We start from the raw sequence: 21,509 nt of genomic DNA, 5'->3' as shown, positions 1-21,509 counted from the left end.
ATACTGTACAATTGTTCAAAGCGCAGCATCAAGGTCATATTCGTCGTTAATAATTAGGGATACGTCGACACGGTTAAGATATGACGTACAGCTATGTGTTCGTAAGTTCATAAACATAGAATGATCGTTTTTAAATATTATAACTCGGGTGCAGCCATTTCGCGCGACAATTTCGAAGAATTTCTCATTCGTCGATCGGCCCTTCGCTTTTTTATCTTCGCGATTTTCGCAGATTCAACAAAAAAGCGTATCGCATTAACAACTTGTGGTCCCCAATGATTCCTCAATGAGATTATCAACATTATTTTTAACAATGTTATGAAATTAATTACAATAAATTGTTAGGTGACAAATATTTGTGCAAGAAAAACTAATTTGAAAAAAGGTAGAAGAAGACTAGAATGATTTCTTTATTTTATTTTAGCCAATTAACGCTACGATTAAATACATGATCAGATCGATTCAATAATTGCAAAAAATTAATATTTGAAATATTGTCATAAATCTCGCTTCCTAAAATTTTCCCTAAAGTGAATTCCAGCACGAACGAAAGCAAAGTCGATCGTATTCTGCCGATCGACTCGATGAAAAGCTCTTCTCTCGCTCTTCTCTCTCTCTCTCTCTCTCTCTCTCTCTCTCTCTCTCTCTCTCTCTCTCTCTCGGTGAACTTTGTCGCGTCCGAAAGTCGCGACGGAATGGCGCCTGCAGGCATATCCACAAATATCGCGCGTCGGGACGGGATCGAAGGGAGGAATAATTGCGGAGGATCGCGGACGATGGTTTCGTCTCTCGAGATTATTGCTGAATCAGCAGCACAGCAGCAGTACCGAAATCAGTAAGGATCGAACGGAAGAAGGAAGGGACCCGGATAGGATCGTCGGAGATCGACGACGATCTTCGTCGACGAATCGGCGTGTCGGGCGCAATATACCCTTGTCGCTAACGTCTTATCTCGCGGATGAACAATAAGAGGGTGATCGGGGATGGAGCCTTACCCTCGGGTATCCTCGAATCGAAATGACAAGAGTTCCTCTCTTTCTCGGCGCGATCGCATCCGCAAAGCGGGCAAAGCAACCTCCTCCGTCGTTTTTATTATAATTATTATTAATATTACCATTATTATCGTCATCGTAATCATTATTATTAACATGTATACATAACATCTTGTAGATAATTCATCTTTAAAGCCATAAAACGTTACTTTAGCTGCTGCGCCTCCCTACAACAAGACGTATCTTTTTTCCACCCCCTTCGTCTCCTCTCCCTTTTTCCACTTCTTCTCTTTTCTTTCCCATTCTTTATTATTTCTTAGATTTACTGTACACAGGTTGCTCGAAAACGTTGATCGCCGTCTTCGACGAAGGCAGGCGATTGTCACTATTATTTCTTTTTCGTTTTCTTCTCTCCCTCCTATTCCGTCCCTCCCTATCCATCGATTAACTTTTCCATTACAATTCGCGGAAAGCGAAAAGCAAGATGCAAGACAAATTAAAGGACACAAGTGACTCTTCTCAATATATAATTGGAGCGGATTGAATCCGATAAATGGCGCGTGAGAGACAAATGATATATTATTTACAGTTTGCGTGATTTACATTTATGTCTATAAAGTAAATGTCTCGATATACATCGTGAACGCATCACGTATGTACTACAGCAACCGCCTTCGTCGGAGAGGTTTTACATGATGGAGGTTTTTACAGACACCCTGTCTGTCTTTATCTTTTTCTTTCTATACATATATATATATTTATATATATATATTTCCTATATATTTAAGTATTATGTATCGCTGCTATAACGAATTTTCTCTCTCTTTTCATGAACTTGCCGCTTCTTTGTATACAATAATCATTTATTTCTGTATTTCTCTTCTTTTCTAACTTTTTTCGGACAATCTTAATTAACGAAGATGGACGAAGGAAAGCGCGATGTACATATCTCGTCTTATCAATCAGCTGCGTTTAGTCATGAGATTTTAATAGGATCAGTTTCAATTCCGCTTGTCTAACAAAATCTCCGACTTAGACTAATTGTAAGACATAAGATAGATCTAAGACTTAATCCATTAAGATCTGTGTATTTTCAATTTCGCATTCGCCGAAACTTAAGATATGAATTAACGTTCCTCAAACAACGCACTGTTGCGAAAAGAGCGTGGTAACAATGAAATTATACGTCAATTACATTAAACAATAATCTAAAGTAATAACGCAACGAAATAAAGATTGAGAAATCAGCGGAATTTCGCACGTGTTAATTGTCGTGCGCGACCTTCGTCCATGCGAGATATGGAGACCGTGCCGGTTCGGCGTGGTCCCCTCGACTTCCTCTACTCGATCCGGAAAAGGAAAAAAAAAACGCTACGAAGGGTAACAGGAAAGTTCCGTGGTCGTCGCGACGGCTCTCTTCGTTGTTCCCGCTCGGATCAACGTTTCCTGCTTCCGATCATCCGCTTCCGGTCATCCTTCCTCCTCTCCCACGATGAATCCCAAGGCCGACGATCGATCGATTGATTTCCTTGATTCCCGCGCGCGATCGATCCGACGATTACGTTCGCGGAGAACTCCGGCAGAGCTCGTCAACGGCTCATCACAATTTCCATCTTGCGAGATCTATCCCTCCAGAAACCATCTCCTCTTCGGAAATTTCTCAGCCGCCGTTTCTTCCTTCTCTTCTCTTTCTTGTTCCTCCTCTTCTCCTTTTATCTCTCTTTTTATTGTTGCTGTAGTTGTTACGTTATTTTACTTTTAGCTCTTACTCTCGCGTTCAATTTTGCGTATTGCTGCCGCCGGTGACGCTCGCTGAAAACAATAATAACATTTGTTCTCCTCCAATGAATAAGGGACGGCAATGATTCGCCCCATGTTGCTTTTAGTCTTTGTCTCTTCGATTTTTTTAATTTGTTTCTTTCCGTTCTCCACCTTTTTTTACTTCCTTCCTCTTTATTTCGCCATCTTTCGCATGCGGAGACTCATGGCGGATCGCACTCGTCGTGGACAAGCGTTTAAATTTAGTGTATATCAAGATCAAGATTATAAAGAATATAAGTTTATACGTTTTAGTAGTTTTGAAATGTTCTCAATGAAAAATATTGTTTTATTCACGCCATTATATCCACGACGATGCGTTTGATAAATTAAACTCACTGACGTTTGGAACTTAAAGCATATAACAATCCATTAGCCGTAAGGATAAGGAAGAATTGCATGCAAGTATTGTAGTTACAGAAGCGTAAATGCGTATATACAGAGGCCACTCGATACACACGATACATAAACTTTCCCCTGCGAAAATAATTAATGGCAAGATATATATAAAGTTTCGCTTTTTGCCAGAAGTTCCGTCTGTCTTTTTTCCTTTTATTATATTGTACGCGACAAAATTCGCCGCAGTTCACTGGAAATTCTGGCCGAATTTCTGGCTGAAATTGTTCGCGTTAGAAGCTTTTGGCACATTCCACATAATGTACAAGCCATGCAACGCTATGCCGACATCGGCTTTCAATCGAGGGATAAATAATTAAATCGATGGCACATGCTCCGCAATAAGAGGTCAAGCACGATACGCGAAGATCGTCCCAGAAACTTTTGCTATGATTCGTCTTTATAATATTGGAATGTATAAGATTATTAAAATATGCATATCCTGACAATATATACAGTGTATGAGTTTCGCGCTGTACTAAGAATGTTATTTAAGAGAAAAGTAGAGGATGAATGATGGGAGAGAAAGAGAGAGAGAGAGAAAAAGAGAAACATGCAGAATGTAATACGAATTTACTGTATGCAAAAAATAAAATAAATTGATATAATATTATAATTAATCTCGTATATATAATATATATATGAATGCAAAATTAAAAATTAAATTATTAAATGTATAGAGATTTGAATTAAAATATATTTATATATAAATGGAATATATCACCTTTATGTTTAATTATGAGACATAAAAATATATTTTACAAAATATCAACGCAAATTATTATACACTCGTACAGGATTTTTTTTCAATATACATAAAGATGAGTAAATAAATGAAATAAAGAAATGTAAGAGAAAGTGCTAATTGAAGAAGATTTAAATTGCATTTTGGCGTAAGAAGAGAGAAAAAGATAGAATATCGGGTGCAACAATAAAATCATAGCTTACCGTACCGAAGAGTAGAATAGGATTAAACAGAAACTTTGTTGTAGTTGTAGTTGTTTGATAATTCTTACTGTTGTCGATATTGTGCTTGTTGTTGATGTTGTCGTTTATCGTTGTGGTGTTTTTCATTTCTTGTGTTTTCATTTCTGGGTGGTATTTTGTATCGTTTCTTTATTGCCACCGCAGAATTCGCGAATCGCAGTGTTTAAAGCTGTATGTTCAGCCTGTTTCACGTGCATATAACACTTTTTCGGTATCTTTTTCTTTATTAATTGACCACCAGAAATTTGAAAATCATTGCCTGGGACCAACTTCAGAAAGAGGATACCAGCGAAAAGTACAGACAGACACATAACAACGATTACAGTCGTAATACACACAAAGGGTGAGGTATGATTGTGTCTTGGCAAACATTCCTTTTTAAAAATTTATCGGTATTCATTAAAGAAACCGATAGTTTGTTTCAAAATTAATTTACGCAATACATTTAAGGTTCACGATCTATAATTCGTATTAAAATTCAAGATAATAGTCTTATAATTTTATAAGCCATCTAATTTAAAAAAAAAAACAATTTAATATAGATATCAGAACAGTTCTATTTGGAAATCTGACGCGAATTATAGATCGTCTAAAGTGGGCTTTAGTCAACACCGTTGTGACAAATATCTGACATTAAAACTGTTAAAATTATTATATATAAAGTGATTTTTTCTCGTGCGTCGCTTTTTCCGTCTTGTGGATTTTAAAGAGACACTCAAAACGTCGGACCAAATGCTGAGAAAGTTCCTAGCGAGAAGATACACGACGGCAACTTTTACATACTGTTTACACTTAATGTTGTCTTGTACGCTGTGTTGTGATAAGAGAAGGAAGTCAGGAAGGATGTCGTCGGAGATTTATGAAGGCTCGCGGTGTACCGCCACGGCGATTCTTAATTGGAACGCTTCCCAATTAAATCAGTAGTTCATAAATATGCAACGACACTGGGCAGTGATGGAGAGTTCTTACATAGGGAATACACGTAACAACAGATAGAGCAAGTTCCTATCACAGGCAGACATAATATACATAAACATCGACTAAAAATGCCAGTTTTATAAAAGCGCGGATGCACTTGCACGTTTTTTTACAAAACCAATGGAAAAAAAACTATCATAATAATGAAATGTTATAGTAGTAATACGATAATTGTATATCACAATTATCGTAATTAATATAATCACAGTTTATTACAAAATACGTCTATGAGAATAAGAATAATGTTAACAATTGAAGTCGTTATTATTTTTTTAAGAAAAAAATATCCGGTGAATTCTTTATAAAACTGGCAGCACTTGTGATTTGTCAAAATTAAAGACAATTTTGAAATATCAGGACGAGGGGAGTTTTTACGTGTCGGACGATAAACAACGAAAATGGAATTGGAGAAACGTACGGGTTCAGATATACATTTTCTACGACACAAGTAAAAAAGAGAAACGGGGTGAGAAACAACAACGATACGCAATATCGCAATTGTTTTGCTTTCTACCTTCAGACTCACTCACACACAAATCTCTTCCACCAATCAGCGCGCCTACATGAAGTTCGCTAGACGGGAAAAGAGAAATACATACATTTCACACGTGTTAGATGATGAATGAAAAAAAGGAAGACACTTTTTCCGACAGATCACGCTACATAGTGGCGTCTCTCGCGCATTTCATATTCCTTGCGATAAAGACGTGTTCTTGCAAAAAAAGTAATGTACTCTCATTTATCGCGGTTATAAAATGCAGCAGAATGATATTGCTAGGAAATATGTAGAACTTTTTGTAAAATTTGAAGTAAGAATTCTGTAATATAGAGAAAAAAGATGCTCGCGAGTATGATATTTTTCGTAAAGTTTTGTGAAGATGAATTATGAGGCCAAGTAGTCAACGTAATTTTCAGGCAAAGCACGATAAACAGTTCGTTTCGGCACATTTCTTCGAGAAGCTTCAAGAGATCTCTCCGAAAGGATTTCTCAAAAGCTATGCAAATCCGTGGACATTTCACTTCACATCGCGTCGTATTTCGCATCGTGCAAACATAATCGTCTGTACGTAGTAGATGTTTCCTTAGCACAAAGGGTATAGATCGACAAAGAGACATTAGATGAGAACGACTGATTCAATGTAATGTAATGATCACCGTCAAAGCTATAAACTCTAAACGGCAGTTTATCCAATAAAAATCTATATTTATCAGCATCGAATACGAATTTGAAAATAAATATTAATTTCTAAATATAAATATTAATTTCGAAATATTGATTTTTATTTATAAATAAACGGTCGACATTTTCACCGTGTCCAAATGGATGATGAAAACAAGGAAGTAACGCTGAATTAGTCGCTCGAAATTGGGACGAGATATACACCGACGAGATGGCACAGAACATTTAAACAGTTACAGTGGCAGTGTCGACAACTGTTAAACGTTAGTGAATCAGTGAAACACTTACCGACAATGATGGCCAGTACGATGAGTCCGATTACACCCATAATGATCATCATCTGTTAAAAAAAAAACAAACCGAAAAATTATTATTAATATTCTGAGTATTGCCATAAATATTTTTTTTTATGAAATTTGACACTCACCTTTAGATTCTGTAGCCAGAACTTTCTCTTCAATTTTCCTGCTTGTTGTTCAAATTGTGACGCTCCTTGTTGAAGTGCATCTGCAAAAGCCAATTATGTAGGTGTCATCTGATTTATCTCAGATATGTCTACGTATAACTTCGAGAAAAAAGAATTCTCGAAATAAGAACTGTTTTCTAATATTAATAATCGATAAGGGCAACGTATAGTGAAAAAAAAAATTTTAATAAATATTTATTTGGGCAATATTAACTAAATATTTATTAAATATAAACTATAAAATGTATATTTATTTGGTACAGGAACCATTTGATTTAACTATCATTTTTTTTATTGAGTATAAATATTTATTTACAGTTAATATTGTTAAAAAAAAATACGATTAAATTTAGTACATTTTTTTCAGTGCAACTTCATTTGAGAAGAAAAAGAATGCACAAACATTTAGTGAGAGTATAAAATAATGTAATTTATTAGTGCGAAAATAGGTATATATTTACACCAATAATAAAAGTACGTGCGAATTGCATAAAAGATCGACATTCATTAGCCACATAACGTAGCATCGATTCGAGCGTGTCACAGTAATCGATATCAACGTGTAGTCAGACGCGCAGGGTCGGACTACTTTATTGCCACGATACCATGAATGGAAGGTGTATAGTTTTCCCACGACCGTATTTTCTGTTTAGCCCTTCTATTCAGCATAGCGACACATTGGTCGTGAATAATAATATAATATTGCGTCGTGATATGCATACAATACAATTCGTGACATCATTTTAAAAGTTTGGATGATATTCTTTTATGTGAAGATACAGCGACATATATTTTCGCTCTTCTAAGCTCTTCCAAGGCATTAATTAATTTCTCGACGTGCAACAAATGATATTCACCATGAATAAGTAAGTACCTGACGTAAAAGCAGAACAATCAAGTGACATATATAATAATTAATGACTACATCAGTGTTAATGAGCGCGCGCGTGCGAGCAAGTACAGTGTGCACAATGAAGCAATATGCATAATTATAAAATAAAGTACACACAATTTAGCAAAATAGAATCTAATTTAGGGGATTAAGTGTTGACTAAGATTAAATAAAAATTTTCAACTTTGATCAAAACGAGCTCCGTCGATTTTTTTAACGCAGAATTTTTGGCTGCGTGAAAAGTGGATCTCACCTGCTCGATCGTCGAGCTCGGAGAGCTTTTGATCGCGCTCGAGGACTTTTTCCACATTTGTCTTCATGATGTCGACGACTTCGTCAACTTGCGCTTGCGTCGCCTGCAGCCGCTTCTGCGAGGCAATTTGCTGGGGCGTTCTGGGGCCACCGACGATGCCGTCGGTGCCGGCGCCTGCACCTGCAGCTGCATCCGGTGCTAAACCACCCTCCGTAGCCCTGCGAACAAAGACAAGATTTCGAGAAGATGACAATTAGCGTTATCACGTTCAATGTATTATTACGATACAATCGGACGTTAAACATACGCGATCCTTTACGAATATACCATTTCCCGCGGGAATGTTGGTATAACATCGACAAAATTTAATGCCCCCAATAATAATAAAACAAAAAATAAAATAGAATAATCATACGCTGAGAAAAATGACGAAGTTAAAGATTCTGATTATATCAATCAGAATTTTGATTATCTCAACTAGAATTCTAGTAGATTTATGTTCATTTCTATACCAATGTAGATTAATCTTAATCTTGGTTCAATTTATTCTTTATCTTATTCTAATTCTTAGAATTAGGAAAAGATGAAAAGTTAGTTGAATCCAGATTTAAACTATTGTACGTTGATAGAAACGAGTATTAACCAGAAAATTCTGATTCATCAATTTTCAACTAGAATTTCGATTAATTTAATAATTTTTTTCTTGGTGCGGTATCTCGTGTCAATATGTTTTCGAAAATTGAATATTGTGATAAATAAAGGCCGATAGAGGTGAATATCTTTAGGCCACCCGTATAACACGCCGTCGAAACTGTATATTTATCAAATACGCGTATTTATCATCGATACGCTTGTATTTTGCGGTTTGCGCACGGCGTGGGATTTATTTGTATATCCCCTCTGTACGCGCGTGTGTCTCTCCTCGATAGCTTTTAAAAGTGAAATAAACACGCGGGTGGGTGTCGCTCATCCCGGAATGCGCAAGCTGGGAATTATATGCCATCGTTGCCCTATGGTGCTGGATGCTGCGTGAGGTTTTCCCCATATCGAGCCGCGGGTGGAAAGCATCGCGAAAGGGTAAAGTTCATGACACGATTTCGCCATTTGTACCGTTTAGTAGCAAAAATTTGATGCGTATTACTTCGACAATGCGTTTTCCCTCCAACTTGTTTCTTAAAAAGATTCAACGACACGACAATGATGCAAGTACATTCCCTGGGCACATCGCATTCACGATTAAAACGTGTTTGTTGGATAAGCGGATACGGAAAGAGAAAAGGTCATTGATAATGTCGGCTACTCGTGTGACCCCAGGAGATTGTAATTCAGAACGCACGTGCACCTACACGCAAATATTTGAAGTCAAACGATCGCGATCGTTCGTTGTAAACGACTTTATTAGCATTTAAGATCTTGGATGAAGACATGCGTTTGCTAAATCTTTATGATACTTTTGATTAATCGAAAATATTTAAGATGTTTCTTTTTCTTACATATCGTGTTTATTTTAAACATTACTTATAAGAAAAAAAAACACTTTGTAACAATACTCTTTATTGTGTAAGGCCGGAATCAAACTACAGATGCATTGAAGATTGAGGTTGAAGATTGAAGATTGAAATTTGACCAATAAGGACAAAGAAATTTTAGCTCCTTTCGTTTCGATTGGTCAAATTTGAATTTTTCAATCTTCATTCTCAATCTTCAATGCGTAGTCTGATTCCGGCCTAAGACCATTTTAAACAGGATTAGATGCACGGATCTCTTTATCTACTTTATATAGAAATATTTAGGGTGGGAAATTAATGTATATATTATGGATTTGCATGTGTCGTTACTTGGAATATTTAGGATACTTTTGATTAATCGTTGAAAATATTTAACTGTTCAAGGAGATGTTTTTCTCGTACATCTCGCATTAATTTGAAACATCCTTTATTGTGTAAAGCTATTTTAAATAGGATTAGACGCACAGACCTTTTCATCTACTATATATGGAAATGCTTGGGTGGAAAATCATGTATACGTTATGGATATGCAGATCGTTCTGTAAATCTCTTTTCTATGGGATTTCCGACAAGCTATTTGACCTTTCGTAAAGAGACAGAGCGAGACCTTTTGCGGTACTGCTTCGAGCAATGCCAATTTAATTACTCAACAACTTATGTACCGGGATAATTAAATCTTCCATTCCTGTTCCGACATGCCATTATCCCATATTCTTCATCATATAAAATCTTCATTAAATGTATTCTTTATATCAATTAAATGATCGTCGACAAGAACAAAAGCTGTAATTTATATCAACAATACGGTCGATAAGGATAAGAATTGTTGTAAGCTATTTATTAATTGGCTAAATAAAATTAGGAAAAAATTACGTAATCACATCGTAATAAAATCGATGGATCTATATTAATTCTTGCAGAGGAAGCTCCGTGCTTATCTATATGTATAAATGTCTTGTTGCGGCGGATTTACACGTGACGTAAATCACGAAGATTACGAGTGGTACGTGTTCGTAGTTACGATGCTACGATTTGGAAAAATGCCGGTTACGCGCGATGGCGGATTGAAAAGCGGTCGGCAACGGGTTGCGGGTTTTATTTTTGGCCTAGCGATCGAACGACCGAGTGGCAACAGACGATCGATCGCCTATTCGAATACCGTCGGTGGGAATAGTTTAACATACAGGAGAGTCGTACGTGCTTCTCCTCCATATCGTTCCCATTGAGATGTCGAACGCAACGTCGGAATATTCGGTCGCCGTCGTCCGGCATCTGTCGCGAAATTTCGACGCAATTCCAGTAATACGTTTTAGTCGAATTATAAACAGAATAATTGATACAATCAGCAATTCATACTGTTATATTCTCTTATCTATCTGTCTATTTTTAACTCAATTAAAACTGAGTAATTATACCAATTGTATTTAGTAATTATTCTAAATTGCGTAATTATATCATTATTGCGTTTGAATGTTTGCGATATTTCCATTGCAATTTGGTTGCTCATTGTCGAATACTTTTTCGTCACGGTTCGAAAATTTCTCCTGTTATTGTTGATTGTTTCAATATATTTACTTATCGCAAGATTGATAAAAGGATTTGTTTCTAAAAATACGAATAAATTTTTTTATTTATTGAAATGTTTTCTGATGTAATATAAAAATTTCTGTTGTTACTGTTTATTTTACAATATAGCTGTTTGACATGTATCGAAATATTATCCGATCGCCGTAGCTATGAATTGTGTGCGCAAATGCCGAGAAATATTCACCCCATGACGTAAAATAGGATACATAATGGGATTAATACATCGATCGCGGATATTGCTTCATTCTTGTTATTAGATTAGTATAACTCGCGCTGAACGGTGGATATTTATGGGATTTGCATTATACTGCGTAGAACAGTAAGCTTAACATTTTTTTATACTTTGCTTTTTATTTGTACTCTTTTGATGAGAAATTCATTCAGTACCGTTAGAGACAAAAAATTTATACTTGTAAGAAATTTAAAATAAATAATGAAAGTAACATATATAAAGTGCAAAATGCATGAAATTAACATAGCAAATTTTTATCATAAATTACTTATTTTAAAAATCGTCGAGTTTATGTGAGATATTAATTCGGTACAAAAATTTTATTACCAGTAGTTTTTCAATAATTCAGGAAGTGTTAAAAGGAAGTAGTAGTTCTCTATATAGTCCATTAAATCGGAACTTTCCAAGGACAAAATTGTAGTCGGTACATTGTAGTTCGCCACCGCTCCGAGGATTCATACCGTCGTCTCTGATCGAACAATCCGGCGAACGGTTCATTGTTCGCCACCCGGATTGCAACGCGTGTGTAAGTTACGAACGCGCACCTTTCCGTCTAGCAAAGCCGTAGAACATTGCCGTAAATGTGCTCATCACTAAATATAGAAACTGCGAGCCGACATGTACTAGCAGTGCACCGCGTTTCGCGCGATTGATCTCGACTATACATATATATATGCGTACGTATATGATCACAATTAGGTACTCGACGATCACGTCGCAAAATGCGCAAAGAAACGCGCGATAATTAATCATGATCGCGTCGATCGCGATTACTTTAATCGCAATTGTTCAACAAACAAAGAAATTCGCCGGATAAAATAGGTTCGATAACGCGCTCGATATCGCGTTTCAATCTCCCCCGCAATTCGCATTGCGACTGTAAAGCGACTCGAAATTATCACGTGTCCTTCGAAAGATCCATAGTTACTTGCCAACGACGTGTAGGCGTCGTAACGATAGACGACAGTTAAATCATTCTACTTGAGTCACCCCTCTATTGAGATCGTCCAAGATCGCGAAATATTCGAGCAGATGATAACGATAAATACGCCTACGATTGGCTGAATGAGTATTGCGTATAATCGAGCTGGGTGGCTGGAAACCGGATGCGAAAGGTCATAATGAGAAAAGTTAGAAAGAGAAATAGAGAGCTATAACAGTCTGCGTTCAGAAGCGAGATTAATTAAAGTAGTTCTATCGTGCTATATACTATTCGATTACCGTGTCTAGTTTTCTTTATTACCGTCATTAACAAATAAATAAATAAACGTATAAATGATCCATCAGAATGTAAAATAATTAACACAAGTCAATGACGAGTTTGAAACACGAACACTAAGAAAAAAGTATTTGGTATTCGTGACTATAATTGTATAGTAAAATAATTATGGTTAGCAGCTCCATTTTTATGGTTATTATTGTTGTAATGTTAGTAATAATAATCACGTATGTAATTTTTTCAAATATGAAAAAGTTATACTATAAATTATGATAATTTAAAATATTAATATAATAAAAAATCAAGATATATTAAAATAATAAATAAAATAAAAATTTTTATCTAGTAAATGCAATCGTAATTATAGCGAATATAATCATTTTCTTAAATTCACTTACTATTTATATGATAACAATAAAAAAAAAATATATTTAAAAAATAATAATTTAAGGAGCATAAAAGCTAATGCAAGATATTAGTGCAATAGTCTATTTTGCATATATAAGATTTTCATATGTAAGACTAAAAATAGATAGTTTATAATTTTGTTCTGATACTGAAGATGACGTAATCTAAGGTCGAAACGTACATCATTATGTTATAGTTATATATGAAAAATAGACTATTGCATTAATATCTCGCGTTGGTTTATACGCTCCTTGAATTATTATTTTGATTTGGAAAGCCGATTATATAGAATGTACTTAAACAAATTAAAAATTTACCAGCAGTGCGTATAATTATTATTAACAGCACAATTGAGTATATTTGCATGGTTAAAACAACTATAAATATATAGTTGTCCCAAAAAATGACTATAAATTATAATTAAATTATGATAATTGCAACCATTTTTTTGCTCTCAGTGAAGTAACATAAACGATAGAAATACGGAAAAATTCTCACGCGACGTGTCCGTTTCGTCAATACTTTTTCCACCACTTATTCTACTCTTTAGATAAAAGATTCGCGTCGGATGAGGTCAGTACATTATGGTGCATCCCTCGAGAAGTTCGAAGAATCGCGGCAGTTGTAGGCTGCGTTTCGATTAATTTCTCTTGAAAGTAGATATACGGTGTCGGGCATCGCGAGCTCCGTTGCACTCTATCGGAAATTCTGCCGCGGACGGACGCGGGTCGTGCGAGGAGAATCGATTGGCGGCGACAAGCCGCGGCAATTGCGTCTTAAAACCCATCTTACTAACGCCGCCGCAGCAACAGCGATTCTCGCCCTCTTCATCGAGTCGTCGCGGGCTCCTTACGCGATTCTTATGCGGTTTTGCGCATTCATACCCGCAAAATTCCATCGATCGCCGCACCTTCTCGTTGAACTGCTTTTCGCGGCTGAATCGCGGCCGAGCGCGATAGAGCACGGAATATAGTCACCGTTCTACTCTAATCACTCATTGATCTAGTTATGCGTCACAGCCTTGTGTGTAGAGGCTCCCCCTTAAAGAGACACAATTACGTTAATGCTTTCGACTCGTTTACGGAATGGCTACGGAATTCACTCTCGATGCAGCTCCACGACACAATCGCCATTTGTATCATCGTACAAGCGCGAAGCTAGAAATATATCATCATCCCGATTTTGATCTTTATAACGCTCGGTTATCCCTGATAATCGCGAGACTTCGTCAATGAGTATGTTTCAGTAGGTAGCGCATCCGGAAATTGCACTCGGTGTACCGCAACGCGAAGTCTAACACAAAGTGCATCACCTTAATTACTCCGTTTAGCACGATTTCACAATTATGTCGTCTTTAGAGACTATTCGTTCGTCGAAACTGGCTGAAAGAAAGACTCGCTGTTTTCCGTCTACGATTTATCGACATCGCGGGTCGAATGGTAGAAACTTCATCCTCGCAATGTCTTCGCGGAGGACCTTCGGATTTCTACCAGGGGTCTCGTTCGCAGTCTCCTTCGGAATGCGAACGTTCGTAGCTCGTATTATTATCACGTGTACTCACATGCTGCTAGTAGTCGATCGCCTCGGGCTCTTTCTGTTCCGGTCGATTTGTCGATCGGCTTGCTCGGCGACACCCCCGGTCGGTCGTTCGGCGTTCGGCGCGTAACTTTTCGCGAGCGACTGCCAGCAAGACTAGATGGCCGCTGCGGTATTGATAAAATTTCCAGGAGGCACGCCGCCGTGCGATATCGTCGCGCACGCGTGCGACCGAGCGATATATCTCGATGGTTCACCTTCGAACTTTGATTTTCATCTCCGCATTCGTCGCGAAGCGTTTTATTCACGTTTTTCTACGCCTCGACCGCTCGTGAAAGCACCCTCGATCGCGCAATAGATCGATTTCCCGGGTGAGACACCTGGGGATCGGCCAACGCGGGGAAAGTGCTTTCGAAAGCACGGTGATCACACGGAGAGTCGATCTCTCGAGACTGCAGGGTCGACGGACGACACGCCAACCTCGCCGATTGCGCACGTGCGCCTGACTTTGGTCGATAAATGGTCGCGATGTCGCCTCGCAACCCCCATGCGCGAACACACCCTACACGACCGTCAGGAACGTTTCCGAGAGCATCGGGTGCCACCCGCGTTTCCTCGGCTCCGTTTTACTTCGATAAATAGTCCGAAATTGTTCTACTCGAAACGCACGTAAAAAGCAAGAAAAACTGATCTGTTTAATTGTGCGGTCTTGTTCGTTTTCACTTTTTGTGAGAGGACAATGGAAGCAATCGCGTTCCAACGAGAGTGGAATAATTGTGGAATTCTTGCTTCTACACGGCAAAGTAGATTTAAATGTCGAGACTGTTTTGTGCATTTGATAGATTCATCGTGGATAGCAATAGTATTTAATTTCGCGTTGGTCGTTGCATTGAGGGTTGAATACGATTGGATCGCACCCCGCAAGTTGGAACCTTGTCTCCTTGCATACGTTCCTGTAACGACGCGGTACGAATACGCGCACAGGCATCCGCAAGATGTTTTATTTATGCCATCGTCGCGATGTTCGTTGTGAGTCATGTCGGTGTCACGGTGAACGACAGCATGGCGTCGGAGATGCTTTTGCGTTACTACTCGTACGACCGATTATGGCAGCTCGTAGTGGTAAGTAGGGTTTTGCGAGACGAAGCTTTCACTTTCTTCAGCGAGAAACGGCTACTTGCGTCGTTATTGCGATGTTTAGACGTAGCAATTTTCGAGACTGAGTTCGACTGACAAAAAGCCCGTCAAAACTGTTCGAAACCGACTCGATTCTCCTTGCAATGTTGTTAAATGTTGTTAAACACAAAGACACGTATTTTTTTTATATCAACCCACTCTTAGATTTAAGGTGGAACAATCTCTTAAAATTAATGAATATAGAATTTTTCAAAATATTTGATTTTCGAAAAATCTAAAGACACAATTATAAAGTATATTAAAAAAACCATAAAAATTTTGTCTAAAACATTTTTTTGTACATCTCATCGTTTCACTGATAATTGATAGGAATTAAATATGCATAAGCGTTAACTTTGAGGGATTGTTTCATCCCTTAAATCTAAGATTGGATCGATATAAAAAAACATGTATTTTTTAGATTTTGTGTTTAACAACATATTTTAAGGAGAATCGAATCGATTTCACTGTTGCGACATAACATTCTTGATTTTCATTTCGCATACTTCAAACATTCCCAACAAACAACTCAACATAAGAAACACACCAAGTCACGAGAAAGTTAAAATGATTTTATTTTGATTTATAAAAGTTATAAAAGTCAAAATTATAATTTTTAGTCATAAAATTTGACTGTTTATTGATAGTAGTAATAAAAAAATTAAGTCATTTTGATTTTTTATCGACTTTTATTGTGTGTTGCGAAGTAAAACACAGAAGTCGTAATAAAATTATAAGGATATCATCGCGACCTCATTTGTTCTTGTAAGTTTATTTTAATATCAAATGACGTCATGATGACGTTTTATGATACTATTATGACTTAATTATAACTTTGTATTCTATCTGGAAAGCTAAAATTATTTTTTGTCATTTTGACGTCAAAATTACAATAAATAACGTTTCAACTTATTTGTTGAGTCGCTATTAGATCCATAAAATTCCGAATCAACCTTTTTTTTTTAATATTGCCATCAAATATTTTAACATTCGATGAATGTTATCAACAAATATTAAAAGTCTCCTTTTTGTTGTCTTCATTCCAAGCTGCTTGATTTATCATATCGTACCTTTCATAGTTCATTATATATACTCTTCACAAAATCTCGTTTTTCTTACTGTCTTTTGTGCTATTTTATTTTTTTTACATTATTCTACTATCATCAGATTTTATAGCAACAGTATTGTTGCTAAAATATTTTGTCTGTTGCACATATCTTTTGCATGTGTACATGTTGGTCTTATAAGATATTAAATTTGTACATACGATAAAGTTATTATGTATATATTAGCATTATTAACTTTACTTTTTGATCGACGAAAGCATGGATGCTTAGAATATCATGCAAGTAAATTTTTTAAAATGTACAGTTCAGCCTCAATTCAATTTAACGTTATTAATAGAAATAAATACTGTTTAAAATGCTTTTTTGTTCAGTATCCTTTTGTTTAGTATCGATCTATATACGTAAATATGTGATGGATCTAGACTGAGCAGAATAAATGACTTGTTTTAATAAAAACTTGTTTCATCGCAGAATATTGATTCATGTTCATTCGTGCTTTATCATTCGCTCGATCTGAATGTATCTTTACGAGGGAGAATATTTTAAATATACTATAAAGTTTAAACAGTACATTTGAAATATACATTATAATTGTATATTTAAAATGTTTAATTACGCTTGCAATTCTCATATATTTTAAATATATTTTACAATATATTATAACATATATTTTAAATATACAACAAGCAAGCAATATTGTTAAATTTATACGAAAATTTAATACGTATGCTTGTTATTTTCATATTTCGAAAATTTAAAATATATATTTTAATTGTATATTTTAAATGTACATTATAAAATTTTTGAAATATGAGAATAACAAGAGTGTGTTAAATATTCGTATATAAATTTTTTTAGCAATAATAAATCGCACGTTGAATCGTCATAAATAGCTTAACTCCATTAATCATTATAAATACGATTAATAATAAATGTGATTTAATTACTCCATTCAGATTCATTTTTTTTTATAATAACTATACACCATTATACATTAATTATTGCTACGTAATGTTGACACTGTGTAGATCTGTTCACGTTCCTTGCACTTTTTGGACTCAGCATCTTCGCTTTTTCTCGCTTTAATGCCCGAATTATAAACAACTATCTCATTTGAAGTGCAAAAATTTTTGAGGATTTCAAGCAACGCGAACAAGACTCGATGTATCGTCGAGTTCGGCAGACTACCGTTTTTACCGACAAGATAAATCGCATTGCCGCTTTTAGATGGCGTAGGTAGACACTATTTTGACAAACCATCAATGACGACAGTCCACGAGATATTATAATTGATTAATAAATATTAAATTGTATTAACGGTATATAAAATCGAGAAAAGCGATTCTCGATCGAGTAGACACAATAATGTGCCTTTTTGCTATTCCTTTTTTGGTAAATGCCTGAACACGTTATAATAACCGTGACGTCATAATTATCGCCATCTTTGATCCGTGTCATCCGCTGTTGTTGTAAACTGGTAGCCGTCATCGCAAATAATTTGCGAGATATCATCGTGCCTTGCAGATTTAATTAGCCTCGATTGTCCGTGCATTTGACATATTTATAGGTGAGTAAGAAACAAAACAAGTGTACCATATTACGCGATATCGAGATCATTGTAGCGAGATCATCGATGTAATGCTGACGATTAAACTTGTCATTTGTTATTTTTCGTAATCGTATTTCCATCGTATTTTCATGTTTGCGTATGCAGGTCCTCTTTGTTTATTAACAAGACTGAGCGATGACTATTACGTAGGTTGATAAACGTATAAATAGAGTTTGTTCAGAAACATATGCATGATTTTTGAGGTTATGGGCGTGTACCTGTTGGATTATTTATTTTGTTGATTTCTCTGGAATTTGTTGCAAAGGGATTCGTATTCTTCATATTATTTTATTTTATTCTATCTGAGATCTTATGGATGTGATGGTCGTAAATTGACAAAACGTTCGCGCAGAGATAGTGTTGGTGTGGAACAGGTTAGTCAGAAGGAGTCCTTGTCATTTTTTCAGGACTATGGAGGGTGGCGGTGCAGGAGGAGAAATGGGCGGACCACACAACGTCCAGCAAGCGGGTGCAAGCAAGAAACTACAGCAGACTCAGGCCACTGTAGATGAAGTCGTAGGTATAATGAAGGTTAACGTGGAGAAAGTGCTGGAGCGAGATCAGAAGCTCTCGGAACTCGAAAACCGCGCAGATGCCTTACAACAGGGTGCAACGCAATTCGAACAACATGCTGGCAAATTGAAACGAAAGTACTGGTGGAAGAATCTGAAAATGATGCTTATCCTTGGCATCATATGTGTTATAATTTTAATCATCATTATTGGTGAGTACACGACACAGACTTACGAATCTGGCGTTAACGCCTTTGATCACTGCATAGTAACATTTGTTTTTTTTTCTTCATTTCTGTGATAGCTTCGGTTGTGCCAAGTTCGTCTTCAGACAACTCTGATAATGCTCCAAAATGATAGCGTTGTACCAAAGGAAAGACACGGTGTCGTACCGAACAACCATCTTCTCTCTTAGGATAAGTTATATATTTGATAAAGTACGTACAAGGGGAACTGCTAGGATCTAGATGAAGCGCGAATGTGAATTATACGTTTGTAATGTCATCCGCACAAAAATTGGGAACAAAGAGAACATATTTTTGAGACTTATTATTATATTGGAGTCCACATGATTATTAGACTAACAACCAGTATTAATACGAGTGGCCTTCCTTTTTTTAAAGAAAATAAAATAAATACTGGGATATTCTTATAATGTTAATCTTGTTACAGCAATGCTTATTATATTATATGAATTATATATAATATATATAATGTTTGTACTCTTTCCAAGCGAGTTCTCTTAATATCTCGATTCTCTTCCAGCCTCCTGCCATCCGTTCCATCACACGTAATTGAAAATAGACCGAGCGAAATTGCAGTTCTTTTTATAAAGTAATTATATCCTACGCAATTGTCATAATTTCCTTCTCCGACAGCACCATGTCAAATTGTCTTGGAGTAGTTAAGAATATTGTATGAGTCACTTCACGTTTCTCAGCATAAAAACGGGTACCGCGCTGAACAACAACGATGATCCGCAAACCGCATATTTTTACTGTGGATTCCCCTTCGGATTTTACATCGATTACATGTCTAGAAAATATCGGTCACTCATAAATATTTATGCCTCGACGCCTTCCGCTCCGCGGTTCGAAACAATGTCGATTTCATTAGAGCGAAATGTTATACATATTCGTCTATAAGCAATTTCTGCGTTGCTAAAGTTCAAAAATTCAGGGTCGTTCTTATGGAGGAAGGAGAAGGTTTGTTTAATCAAATGCGAGACGGCGTCAATTGCATTATAAGATACAGAAAAAAATTACACTCGATGCAGGTGCACGATAAGCGTGCGTATGTATAGAAGGGGGGTAAACCTTTAATGAACGGATACCAAAGTAGCACAGTTCGTACGAATACAAAGAAGTATTCGGTTCTTTTCACTATCATATAAATTATGCAAAACTTATATATTCTACATAATACATATGTATGATCGTAACATATTCGCTGTCACATTAAGTAAAATCAGATCATTATTTATTTTCAAACATCGTATACTGTTGATAAGAAGCTTATATATCTTATATATAAATTAATTTGAAATGTTATTAATTTAGTTTATAGATACTTGTTTCTACCAACTTAAATTAATTTTAATAACATTTCAAATTAATTTATATATAAGATATAAGTTCTTCTTATTAACAGTACGACGTCGTTGAAAATAAAAGTAATCTGATTCTCAAGATTAGAAAAAGACGAATAATAAGTTGAGGCAAGATTAAAGTTGATCTATTTTGGGGGTTCTTGGTGGAAACTATGGCGAGCAAACTTGGTGTAATCTATCTTGGTGAAAACGCGCATTAATATTTCATGTAGATTTATATGTATCGCGTTAAAATAACTCGATATACACAGAAATAATCTGAGAATTGAGATATCTTCATAACAAAGGAAGCAGAGCGTGATCGATCGCTATCGGCTTACATTCTTACTATTTATCTTTTCAATCATCTGATCGCGATCGGAAGTGTCGTCGACGACCTCGAAAACGTTATGTGAAAGGCAAAATTATCGTGTCCCTTTGATGGTCAATTAATATCGTTCTCTCGTCTCAATCAACATATATTCGCGAATCGTTCGGCGAATTCGCGACGGTCAAGGCCGATCACTCATATTTTGTATGTATAACGTTCACTACAGTGAATGCAAAACGTACTCAAACGAAATTTTTATTTAAAAAAACCCGATCTACAGAAAATAAATATTAATTAGCAATTTTATACAATGAGTACATCCTGTCTTAACGTAAAAAAACAGATTGCATGTTCATAATTTTAAAAACTAAATTTTTCGACTATACGAATACTTTTTGTCTACATAAAAAAATTTTATTTTCGCTCATTTTTAAGATAATGTTTTAATTATTACACATATTTTTAGGTAAAATTGTTTAGAGAAACATACAATCTATTTTATGCTTTCTTAATAAATTGCAAATTAATGTTTACTTTTTAAAAGTAAAATTTCTTTTAAAGATATCTCTCCTGTTCAAATACTTTTTGCACTATTGGAGTTTTAAATCGCGTGCGAGCGAAACGACGAAGGCATGTGGAAAAAGAAAAGGTCATCGCCCACAGCCTGACTCATTAGATACGTTAAAGTTGGGATTCTCGCATCGTCTTTGATAAAGTCAAATTACGCTCTTTCCATCGAATTAAACATTCACGGGGAAATGTCAATCCTCTCGT

The 21,509-nt window shown here is 36.1% G+C and overlaps 2 protein-coding genes across 5 annotated transcripts; one reads left to right on the top strand and one right to left on the bottom strand.

The window, feature by feature from the left end:
• Window positions 1–1,796: 1,796 nt before the first annotated feature.
• On the bottom strand, window positions 1,797–14,549 carry nSyb (neuronal Synaptobrevin). Of its 2 annotated transcripts, XM_018451283.1 has the most exons (6): window positions 14,478–14,549; window positions 7,963–8,180; window positions 6,779–6,858; window positions 6,640–6,691; window positions 5,686–5,744; window positions 1,797–2,804 (listed from the first exon to the last, which is right to left on the bottom strand). In XM_018451283.1, coding segments are annotated over exons 1-5 (366 nt in total). In that variant the 5' UTR covers window positions 14,480–14,549; the 3' UTR covers window positions 1,797–2,804; window positions 5,686–5,730. The 2 variants fall into 2 exon arrangements, with proteins under 2 accessions (XP_018306785.1, XP_018306784.1); XM_018451282.1 differs by lacking the exon at window positions 5,686–5,744.
• Window positions 14,550–15,463: 914 nt separating this feature from the next.
• Window positions 15,464–19,487, top strand: Syb (Vesicle-associated membrane protein synaptobrevin). Of its 3 annotated transcripts, none has more exons than XM_018451078.1 (3): window positions 15,464–15,574; window positions 18,712–19,028; window positions 19,121–19,487. In XM_018451078.1, the coding sequence occupies exons 2-3, from the start codon at window positions 18,716–18,718 to the stop codon at window positions 19,171–19,173; spliced, it is 366 nt and encodes a 121-aa protein (XP_018306580.1). In that variant the 5' UTR covers window positions 15,464–15,574; window positions 18,712–18,715; the 3' UTR covers window positions 19,174–19,487. The 3 variants fall into 3 exon arrangements, with proteins under 3 accessions (XP_018306580.1, XP_018306578.1, XP_018306577.1); XM_018451076.1 differs by lacking the exon at window positions 15,464–15,574 and adding an exon at window positions 18,092–18,262; XM_018451075.1 differs by lacking the exon at window positions 15,464–15,574 and adding an exon at window positions 18,360–18,450.
• The last annotated feature ends 2,022 nt before the right edge of the window (window positions 19,488–21,509 follow it).

This window comes from Mycetomoellerius zeteki, unplaced genomic scaffold (genome assembly GCF_001594055.1).
Source record: "Mycetomoellerius zeteki isolate Tzet28-1 unplaced genomic scaffold, Tzet1.0 scaffold31, whole genome shotgun sequence".
In the NCBI taxonomy this organism is placed as follows: Eukaryota; Metazoa; Arthropoda; class Insecta; order Hymenoptera; family Formicidae; genus Mycetomoellerius; species Mycetomoellerius zeteki.
Note: the sequence above shows the minus strand (reverse complement) of the source record. Positions and strands in the feature narration are given on the sequence as shown.

Coding starts and splice junctions, on each gene's coding strand:
- Syb (XM_018451075.1), top strand. Junction 19,029..19,120: donor AATTTTAATCATCATTATTG/GTGAGTACACGA, acceptor TTTCTGTGATAG/CTTCGGTTGTGCCAAGTTCG.
- nSyb (XM_018451282.1), bottom strand. Junction 6,859..7,962: donor CGAGCTCGACGATCGAGCAG/GTGAGATCCACT, acceptor TGGCTTTTGCAG/ATGCACTTCAACAAGGAGCG. Junction 6,692..6,778: donor TCTGGCTACAGAATCTAAAG/GTGAGTGTCAAA, acceptor TTTTTTTAACAG/ATGATGATCATTATGGGTGT.